The following is an 11750-nucleotide window of genomic DNA, read 5'->3' as shown; positions in this document are numbered from 1 at the left end:
ATGATTGCTATACGCATCATATCATCTTTAAGTTGATAAAAAAAAACAAAAAAAACACTTAAAACAAACTTGGCCCTCTGTATGAAAAACTAGGTTAGATTTCATTCTCCAGACCTGAGTACTGCCAGAAAGGTACAAACAAGAAATCACTTATCTTTCTGACAACAGGACTAAAATATCTCCAAAGCATCACACCTGGAAAGATCCTTCAGTCAAGGGTTAGAGTTGTTTCTAAGGCTTCAAAACTCCTTCAGGCCGGCGAGAGCTATTATCCACAAATGGAGAAAATATGGATCAGTGGTAAACCCTCACATCGGCTCATTCAGGAGGTCACAAAAGAATCCAAAACAAAATATAAATCCCTGACGGCCTCACTGGCCTCAGTTGAGGTCAGAGTTCATTGTTGAACAAGAAGGAAGAAACTGGGGAGAAATGGTGTCGGTGGGAGAGAGTGGCAGAGTAAAAAGGACACAAAGACCCAGAAATGTCTATCCACCCAAGATTTTGGGATCTGCATTTAATTTAGTCTGTCTACGGGTTCCCGATGCATTTTATATTTTACATTAAAGATAAAACAAACATTTACGTCTTCCCCTAAACTCTTCTACCATGCAAGAAAATAATTGCAAAGGAAACAATAAGATGACAGCTAAAGCAAATGGCTCCCAATGTTGGTGTTACTACAGAATGAAAAAGTCATGTAAAGGTTTTTAACAGATTTGTAATCATGTTGGCTTCTTTACATCGGAGAAGGAAATGCTTAAAATGTTCAAGCTTAAGCTGCTTCCTGGTTCTATTTACCCTCCAACTCGGTCTTTCTCAAACTGTGGCCCTCGGACCACTGGTGGTCCGCTGGCGCCCCCTAGTGGTCCACGAGGTACTGCATATAAACAACCGTTTATTTGCCGTGACTTAAGTTAGCTGTGCGATGCTACAGTTAACTTACCAAAGGATTGTGTGTAAAAATAATGACGGATAAGTGACTTAAAACCGGGTCACTAAAATGAAAGCCTTAATGCGACATTATGGTGAGCAGAGCTGCGCCCCACGCTGACTAACTGCATCTTAGCACCTAAACTAAAACTATTTACGTCAGGCTATCTACCTGCTGAAAGAAAATGTTTTTGCCAAAGCATCTCATTCTGTTTTTCTTTTATTATGCTTCTGAATTACAAATAGCCCTAAAACATTATTAGTTCACACAATGCTTGTAGCAAAGAACTTTTTATGTGTTTCTAACATGTAAATAACTCAAAATGTCCCTATAGACGTGTTCATGGTTTTGTTGTGGCGGTCACAATTACAAATCAGCGCCACCCTTCACATTAGGACGAACAAAGACGATGAGCTAAGAGGCTAATGGATTTGTTTCAGGCTTTGTACATTAAGATGTTGTGTTATTGCGAAGTAATGCTAAGTGAGGTGATTCATGAGTGTTTGAGAAACACTAGTTTAACTTCTGCTTTATTGTGATAAAAGGCTGCAAACATGGAAAAAAAAGCAACATTATTGCTTTAATAGATATTACAATGACTCACAATAATCATGCAATACAGTTTATGAAATAAGAAGGTAAATGTCAGAAAACATCTGTGCACTAAAGCGAATAAATTATGTTGTCACTGTTTATACTCTGCTTATGCACAAACTGCTGTCGTTTGTTTAAAAAAACAGGACAAAAATTAACATTTTGAGCCTTTTGTAGGTTTATTTAAAGTGAAATTTCTGCTGTTGCCCAACAACACGACATATTTCGCAAAACAAGATTTTTTTTTGTCTTTAAGTGTTTTTGCTACTGTGAAAAGTTTTTATTTAAAAAAAAAGTTTACTGAGGATGAAAAATGTTTGATCATGTTTCATAAATTGAAACAAGACTCAACAATTATAATGAGTAAACTCTGAAATATCTGCTGCTTCCTGAAATATACATATTGCTTTGAAATTGAACTGATTCGAACATAAAATAGGTTTTTATTTTCATCTACTTTTATTTGTTGTGTTTTCTTGCTAATGTTTCCTGATAATCACCAGAATGGTTTAAAGTCACTTCTCTGTGTTCGTGACATTAGCCTTGTGATCTCGCTCTGATTCAGGCACATTTCTTATGAGCAAGTCTGCTGGAAAAGAAACGCAGAACCGGAGCAGTGAGATAAAAACCCGTGAGCTCACCAGGAAGCAGTAGCCTCAGGTTACAAGAGCACCCAGAATGATGTAGCATGAGGCCGTGTTTCACCGGATTGTGTCATTGTTTTATAACCTCTAAAATTAAAGAAACATTACTCAGAACAGAAATGAGACTTTCTGAGGATCAAATAAGATGGAGAGATAGGAAGCAGCGGCTGATTAAGTCCAGGGCTGTGATAGAAGATGCAGCAACGTGCCGTCAGACAAACGTTACTCCTTATTTTTAAAACTCTCCTTTCACAATTTCCTTGAGTAAAATGACATAAACATTAATACATGAAAACAAAATCAATTAGTGTTGCACTCTGGGTGTTACAATAGCCTTCCAACCTTTCTAGCTTTAAAAATATCGCATTGCATTTGAAGAAACATTTGGAGTCGCAGCACGGCGCAGTCAGACTGACAGATCAAGTCCCACCAGGTGGTGCAAAGCAGAGGCAGGAGGTCCCAAACTAAAAATAAAAGAATTAAACTTAGGCCCAAAACCAGCAAGAGGGGGAGATTATTGGCAGCTGAAAGTAACTGATAATCTAACTTGGTTACCGTTAAAATCAAGTAATCAGTAAAGTACTTTTTCAAGGTAATTTGAATTAAAGGTATTTGGTCCATAAATACTTCCACCTCTATCTGAACATGAGTTTTTTTCCATGTAAGAAGGAAGTCATATTCAGATTTACATCGTTTATCATCAGCTGTGTTTCCATTACAAATGTGTGCAAAACTTTGTCAATGTTTCGCTAATGTTGAAAAAAACATGATTTCGTAATTCAGGTGTTTCCATTAAATAAGAAACGCAGTTAAAATCACATGTGAATAAGTTTGTTCATGCAATAAGTCTTTAAAAAAATATTCTTCACCGTCATCCTCCAACTTCTTCCTGCTGTCCAGTGGCGACATCCGGTTATTGATCATTTGACTTGTGTCATGCAAAATGTCAAATTGTGCAGTTATATGGTCAATGCACTGTAAAAACACAAAATCTTACCAAGTAATTTTGGTCTAGTTTCTAGTGGAAATATTTTAGTACCCTTGAAATAAGACAAAAGTAACTTTTCAGCAAGAAATAAGAGCCTGTGTTAACTCAATAATTCCTTAATATTGATGAAAAGGTTCTAGCTACATTGGTAAACTATTTTACTTTTAACAAGAATTTTGTCCCATGTTATAAGTGAAATAATCAGCCAATAGAACTATAACTTTTTTATCAATATTAAGAAATTATTTGCTTAAAACAAGTAACTATATCTTGCTGACAGGTTACTTTTGAGGCATTTTGTCTTATTTCAAGTGAACTAAGATATTTGCACTAGAAACTAGACCAAAAATCATTTTTACAGTGTTGGAAACACATCTTGTGACATTTCCCGTTTTCATCATGGCAGAAGAATAAAGTGAGCATTTCTAATCACAAACTCTTAAATGCTACTTCTTCCACCAGAACCAAATGCCTGCAGTAACTTTCCGTTTCCCCCCTGCTGTGTCTCGCATGCTGGCCTCTTGTACTGTTTCATGTTGAACTAAGGTGTTTTTCTTTTTCACCGAGGAATAATGACTTTGAATTTGCTTCTTTACAGCCCTTGCTCCTCACCCAGGCTGCCCCATGCAGACACACACAGCAGGATTGAACACTACGCCAGCAGGTACGAGCCTTGCTCCGCTGTGCTGCTGCTTTATATATCGGCTCATTACTGTACAGCATTCTCTCCTTCTCTTCCACTTCCCCTCTTCATATAACCCCCCTTTCCTCCTAATGCACCCTCTCTGTACTCCGTCCACCCTTTCTCCCCCCTCACTAATCTTTTAGTCTTTGCTGATTGCGGTATTGATTTAATTTCTTGTACTCCGGCCAGCTCGGAGGCTGCAGTCGCTCTTCCCCCTCACACACACACACACACACACACATTTGAACAGAAGCGTAGCAGTTTGCTCTTCCCTGTGAGTGTCTGTGAAGGTTAGCAGGTGTTGAGATTAGTAAATTAGTTAAATCATTATGATTACTATTAGGTGTTGAGATGCTTTACCAAGGCCGAGAAAGAGTCACACGCTGTTAGACAAAGGGCCCATAGTAAAGAGTTACATTTTTGATTCTGTTAGACACCAAGGTCCATTTCTCACGAGAAACAGAAACTTATCAGGCCACAGAGGCATGGTATGATTTCAGGGAGTGTCTTCCGTCCATATAATCAGCTGCCCTCCTCTTTCTCCTCAGACGCTGCACAGACTTTTTTAGAAACTCTTCTCGGATGTAATGGTAAAGTGTCTCCTTTCAGCGCTGAAAGTTAATAAAATAAGTAAAGTCTGAATGCTTTTCTTGGCTGATTTTATGCTCCGTGTGTCAATACAAATTATGATTCATCGATTGAGATTCCCAATCTCAACACAGGGTTCAGCCTGCCCAGCGGCTTGTCACTTGCCGGGGCAGTGAGCCCATTGGTCACCTGGGAGCTGTCGGTGTAGATTAGAGTCTCGGTGACAGGTTATAAACAGGCCACAGTCCTGGACTCCCACACTGCTGGCAGAGCTGCACTGTGGGCATAGCTGGACACGTAGATCCCTCTCCAATGCGCCTGCGGTGCATGAATGGGAAGAGAGTGTTCATGTGCTTGTATGTGTGCTATTGTGTAATACTTCCCTGAGGATCTACTCACTTTACATCCTGCCAAAACAAGAGTAGCAGACAGCAATGAGAGCAGGCACTATTTTCATCTTTACCCCTTTGCATTCACCCTGTTTTCTCCTTCCAACTCTTCTTTGTTTGCCTTTGTCTTTGATCCCTTTCTTCTTTTGCCTCCTGCACATTTATTTTGCCTCTTGTTCCATTTATTCTCACCCCTTTCTCTCTGTTTTTTAAATATTTTCTGCCACATCCTCTTATATCTCATTGGTTTTGTCATATTCAATATAATTTTGTTCAAACAGCCTGTGGGTTGTGATGGTCACTGAAAAAATCTGAACTGCAAAAACACAAAATCTTACCAAGTAATATTGGTTTAGTTTCTAGTGCAAACATCTTAGGACACTTAAAAGAAGACATTATTTATTGTTTATTATTAATATTTCATATGGGAAAACATTGGAGAAAATGTTTAAGTGAAATAATCTGCCAGAGGAGCTAATACTTTATCATCAATATTAAGGAATCAGTGACCTAAAACAAGCTCCTGTGTCTTACATAAACATTACTTGTAAGTTAGTTTTGTCTTAATTCAAGTGAATGAAGATATTTGCACGACAAACTGGACCAAAACTACTTTGTAATATTTTGCAGTTCATGCAGTTCATTTATTCTCTCTGCTGGAATCATCATCATAGATTCTGTGATCACCAGGTTTCAAAAATAAGTTCCTTCATATGTAAAATAAAAATGAAAAATATAAATTCCTAACTCATTCAGTCTGTTGCACTTGCATCTTCCAGCTTCCATTTATGATTGTGAAGTTTTTAGTGTTGATCTATTTGCTAAAATCCCAGTAAATGAATTGAGATCTGTAGCTGCAATGTGACAAAATCTGAAAACACAAAAACTAAATTATTTTGCAAACCACCATAGTTATCTGTTTTTAAATTAAATTGTCTCATGGGGCAAGATCCTTTAACTTCCAGTCTTCCTCTTTACTTTTTCCACAAAAGACTCTGTGATATTAAGTCTATTTTTGTGTGTATCTGTGAAATTAGCAGCTATTTATATCAGACTTCTCTGAATCACTGTGGTTAAAGACGGTCCATTGATCTGCTGTACTGGATGATTACAGCGACAGCTACACTTTTATTCACATGGGGGGAGAAAATGAGCGAAGACCGAACTCACTTGTTCATTAACATGATTCGAGTGGAGTCATTATCGGGACAGATAGTCTTTGATATGGTCTCTTGCTTTTATTCTGACTTGACGCATTATTTTCTCCTGCTTCCTTGGTTTCCTTTCCTTTTATGAGCGCATTGCAGTTCTTATTTGAATTCACTGTCGGTCGTAATCTCCACTCACTGTTCACTTTGAACAGCAGTGGAAAACCAAGCTTACATCAAAATAAAAGTTACCGTTGCTGGCAGGTCGGCGTGTTCAGAGTTCATCCGTTGACGTGACGCATTAGGTAAGCGCACGTTTGTCAGCCAGCGTGTCAAAGTGGCCGTTTTAAAGAGAAACTGGATGATATTTGGCTGTAATTTATTTCATATTTTTACTCTGGAGTAAAAAAAGAATCTTCTAATGGAACAAGTGTTCTTTATTTTTTATACTATACTATACTACACTATACAATACTAAACTATACTATACTACACTATGCTATACTGTACTATATTATGCCATATTTTGCTATATCACACTACACCGCATTATACTATACTATGCCATGCTATGCTGTGCTATACCATACTTTGCTATACTACACTACACTATACTATACCACACTATACTATACTATGCTGTGTTATGCCATATTATGCTATACTACAACACTACACCATACCATACCATGCTATACCATACTATGCTACACTGTGCTATACTATGCAATGCTATGCTGTGCTATACCATACTATACTATACCACATTGTTTGCTGTGTTATGCCATTATTATGCTATACTACACTACACTACACCATACTATACCATACTATACCATACTATACTACACTATGCAATGCTATGATGTGCTATACTATACTATACCACATTGTACTATACTGTGCTATGTTATGCCATATTATGCTATACTACACTACACCATACTATACCATGCTATACCATACTATACTACACTATGCTATACTATACTTTTACTCAGGTAAAAATAAAAATTAGTCGTCCAAGAAATTATTCAAGTATGAGTAAAAAAGTATTTGTTAAAAAGTCTACATTTAATATTTAAAAATTACATCATCAAATGGACCAAAATATAAAGTTAACTGGAAATGTTGGTATTTTTATATGAATTATTGTCAAAAATGTCAATAATTCATATAAGTAACAAAAACCCCCCAACAAAATCAGGCAAGAATATTTTTTTTTCAAACAGTTTAAAAACTTTAATAAACTGCAGGTGTGTCTTTGTCTGGTGCAGCGAGCGCGAAAGCTCCTCACCGGGCTGAACCTGCATGATGAGGTCAGCGCTGGTTCGTTAACCAGTAAAGCTCAGGCCAACTGGGACCATGAACTTTACAGGGAAGACAGAGCCGGGCACTGGGCAGTGTGTTGAGATGTAAACGCCCCACATAATTGTTTTTTCACAAATATAAATCATCCTCACCGCTCCCTCACTGCACGTCTGAAAGCTCAGCTACAAGTTATTCCTGCTGTTCACATAGAGCTGCGAAACCAGAGCTAACCCGGTGGGTTTAAACTCTTACCTTGATGTGGAGTTCGCCAAAGAAACCTAATTCCACACAGGGGGTTGATGTAAATATCCATACAGGTCAGCCTGTTTGAGTGAAAGGAGGGCGGAGATCATTCACCAGCAGCTGTGTGATTGGTCCATTGGTTTATGCATTGGTTTAAATGCATAAACTATAAACTTTTAGGAATAAATTTGCTCCACCAGTGAAACACTCAGAGCAACAGAGACGCTTGCAATCCGGATTAAAATAAAATAATAAAAGAATTATTATTTTATTTTTTTGGATTATTAATTTTTCTAAAACCAAAAACAAGCAACGCTTGGCCTGGAGGGGGGGCTAGGAAAGCATGGCGGGCTGCCAGGCTTATAAAACACTGGGGGAAACCCTGCAACACAAAAGGTCTTTATGCATTTGAACATGAAGGAAATATGTTTGAAAATGCATATCATTTTGCATGTTTTTGGGTATTTTTAGACACATGACAGCCATATTGGATTTTGGCGTCAAAGTTGGTGAGAACCATTTTATTTTCAGGGAAGTTTTTCCATGTGAGACTTTGCAATTCCACTCTAGGAGTTCAACAGCATCTCGTTTTAAGACTCCATCAGCTGAAAAGAGGCCTACTTAAGCTACAGCTTAGAAAATGTCATTTTTTTCTCCTTGGCCTGACTTTGGCATCAAAAACCAAAGTCAGGTTTTTGACTGTATGGATGAGTGCAAACCAATCCCACCACTGCTCTTCGTCATAGATAGGTGACTGAGAGGAAGTGTTATAAATATTTACATTACTTTTGCATTTTCTAAGGAAATTCATAGATGTCAGAGTAACTTAATAATTATTCATTGGCTGACTCTTTAAATTCTTACTTGCAGAATAACAAAAAAATGTAAAAAATGTTTTTCACTTTACTTCTGCCTCCACCCCCACAGCACTTTGAAGAAATAACCTTTTCAAAGTAGCAAAAACGAAAATCTCCTCCTCTGTTAAAGTTGCAGAGGTTAAGCGTTGAAGAAAACTCGACTCTCCTCTGGTCACAAAACAAGTTTCTAGATGAGAAAACTTTGCTGTTCTGTTCTTTTTCTGCATAAAATAATTCAACGTCTCCAAATGTATTTTTCTGTAACTACTCCTTTTTCCAACTCTGCTAGTTTCATTTAAATGTATTTTTTGAGGAAATGTGTAATTTTCCAAACTCCCTTGCCTTGAGCCAGACTTTCTAAGGAGGCGCAGAAGTCCACCTTCCTCAAAGATGTCTTACATTAAATATCGCCAAATTTATTCCTGCCGTTTTATAAATCCTTCATTCATCTCAAACACCATATTTGTATTTGAAGTTTGAGGTTACAAATGCCATATTTGTACACTTCAAACACAGACACGGCCTCCTTTCTCTTTCCTGCTTTTTGCGTGTGTATCTCTCAGCGCGCTCTTCCCTATTCATTGATGCTGAACTTCATTCCTTTCATCATCACCGCTGCTGTGACATCTCACAGAGGAGAGATGAGAAGGAGATAATAAAGAAGCCCCTTGAAGCTCAGGCAGGATTTCTCCTCTCCAGCTCTCGCTCTCGCTCGCTCTCTCATTTCTCATTTCCTTTCACATCCAATATTATGTACAAAAAGCTAAACACCAGCTTGTGCACACCAGAGCCCACACACACAGCTGTGTGCTATTACGTTCTGCCCTTTTCTTTCTCATTTACTCTTGTCCCTGACTCAGTCTTGAGGTTTTAGGACCCCTCCTGATGAATAGTGTTGCGGATTGAATTACGAGCAGTGAGGTTCACCGTGCCAGGACTCCTGTGCCACGACACGGATAAATCCAACATTTCTCAGAGCTGCGGTCACGTTGGAAAATGAAAAGAAATGGGATGTAGCTTGGACACTGCAGACAGCCTCTAAATCACCACCCAGTGCTGCTTTCACTCCTCACTGCTTCAGCTGACAACGCTGCAGAACATGATGCAGTCTGGAGCGAATCTCTCTGCTGGAGGAAAGCTGCTGCAAACGTTTAGGTCTGCTGGCATGCAGTCTGAATGCTGGTCATACATTTTCATCATGCTTCAAAAACACAAACCTCACCAAGTAATTTTAGTCTAGTTTCAAGTGGAAACATCTTTTTACACTTGAAATAAGACAAAACTGACTTACAAGTAACTTTTCAGCAAGAAAAGCCTTTTTTTTTAACTTAATAATCCCTTAATGTGATGGAAAAGTGCTAATTCCACTGGCAAATTGTTTCTCTTATAACATTGGAAAAATGTCATAATCTGCCATCGGATCCAGTACTTTTTAAAAATCTATATTCAACAATTATTGACTTAAGTCAAACCGAAAGGTTACTTGTTAGTCAGGTTTGTCTCACTTCAAGTGTACCGACATATTTTCACTAGAAACTAAAGCAAAATTACTTGGTACATTTATTTTTTTCCATTTGCAGTGTTTGCATCCCCTTTCAATTCATTCTCAAATGCACCCCGGTCTATTTTGTATGCAGCCACAGCGATAACAAATGTTAATTTAAAATTGGACATACACTTTTAAAGATCTTCAGTGAAAACATGTTTACATTCTTAACACTTTTGTACACAAAACTGGTTGAAAATCGATCTTTTAACTGCATGTTTGTTTTTGTATTATTGTTTTATTTATTTGTTTTATTTATTTAAAACAAATCTCTTTCAATGTCAATTTAAATTACAAAACGAAGGAAAATATGGTTTTGCTTGGTCACCTCTGGCTTTCTTCCATTATCAGGTTAATAACTCGGTTGTTTTATTCTCACCACCTCCCTGTATTTGATGTTATCAAGTAAACGGTTCACAGCTTGTGAAGCACGGCTGTCCACTGAAAGTCAAATCAGTCCTTCGTTCTGAAACACCCCCAAACGCTCACTCTGCCTCCTCACTGGCTTACATTTCAGAAGAGTTTATTTCTAAAAAGGCTTTTTATTGCCTGCAGGCTGCCAGACAGCCACAGTACAGTTTTATCCTCCGTCCTTGTGGACATTTTTATAGCTCTTTCTCTAAGGCGAAAAAAGCATTTTTGCCATTCTGCAATCTTGTGAGCCAGATGTTTGTAGACAGTTTATTGCTGGTTGGATGCAATTATTCAAAATCTGAGAACATGTTGCTGCAACAACAAGTTCTGGTGCAAGAGCCTTCAAACACTTCTGAAGGCTTTACACATCCAGGCTGCCAGCCTTTCTAGTAGCCGTGTAAACAAGATGTATGAATCCAAGCCCCTCGTTTTGAATTGAATGTTTGGTAAAGTCAATAAAATTATAAACGACATATAATTTGGTGTTCCTGTTTAGTAACATTTCAGTTCGGCAAACATCTTAATTTCCCAAATGGTCCTATTTTAATGTCTTGGTGAATGTTGCATTGCCACAAAAACTTGGGTAGCACTTTATTTGAAGGCGTGTGGATAAAACTGGCATGACACCGTCATGAACATGACATAAACATGAAGGAGTCTTTATGAATGTTTATGACTGTTGTCATAAAGTGTCGTTCGGTAAATAATGACACTTTTAATGCAAAGTTGCTCTAAAAGTTGCATTGAAAGTCCATTAAAAATGCCAACTTTGCATTAAATTATCATAATTTACAAAATCATGCAAAGTTGGCACTTTTAGAGCAACTTTGCATTAAAAGTGTAATTATTTACCGAATGACGCTTCATGACAACTGTCAGAAACATTCATAAAGACTCCTTCATGTTTATGGCAGGTGTTATGTCATGCCAGTCTTATGCACACCCCTTCTAATAAAGTGTTACCAAAACTTGTACATGTGATAAATAAACACACGAATAAATCTGCAGCTTTCATGACTTTCTGCTTTAGATCAGTTGTAGTTACTGACTGCTCTGTGGAGAAATACAAAATTCAATGAGTTATTTCTATTCTGGAAATGGAAATAATTGGCAATGAAACAATTCAATTTAAAGTTAAGTTTAGCTCTAAATATGCTACTAGAGCTTCTTCATGTCCTCTTTAAATAATTTCTGATTATTTAAACAACCAGCATCACTGAATCCTCAGAATTCTTAATTTTTTAAATAAAATTCTGAGAAAAAAAATCTGAATTTTATTTTTTCAGTGGTCCTAGTCCTCTTCTGTTGTTTTGCGATATTTTGATATGAATGTGCAGCTCTGGAAAAAATTAAGAAATCAGAGAAAAACTACCAGTTTCTCTGATTTTACTCTTTATAGGTAAATGTTT

General features: G+C 37.5%; 1 protein-coding gene across 2 annotated transcripts in view; it reads left to right on the top strand.

Annotated features, from left to right (window-relative positions):
* Nucleotides 1-11750, top strand: part of drp2 (dystrophin related protein 2) — a 118083-nt gene that overhangs the window by 88265 nt on the left and 18068 nt on the right. For both annotated transcript variants that reach the window (XM_015060016.1, XM_015060015.1), the window contains exon 17: nucleotides 3759-3824. In XM_015060016.1, coding sequence (XP_014915502.1) covers nucleotides 3759-3824 — 66 coding nt within the window. The remainder of the gene's footprint in view (nucleotides 1-3758; nucleotides 3825-11750) is intronic.

Source organism: Poecilia latipinna, unplaced genomic scaffold, assembly GCF_001443285.1.
Source record: "Poecilia latipinna isolate Pla-1442-1.1 unplaced genomic scaffold, P_latipinna-1.0 Scaffold1677, whole genome shotgun sequence".
NCBI classification, from domain to species: Eukaryota; Metazoa; Chordata; class Actinopteri; order Cyprinodontiformes; family Poeciliidae; genus Poecilia; species Poecilia latipinna.
The sequence above is the reverse complement of the archived record's forward strand: the minus strand, read 5'-3'. Positions and strand labels throughout refer to the sequence as shown.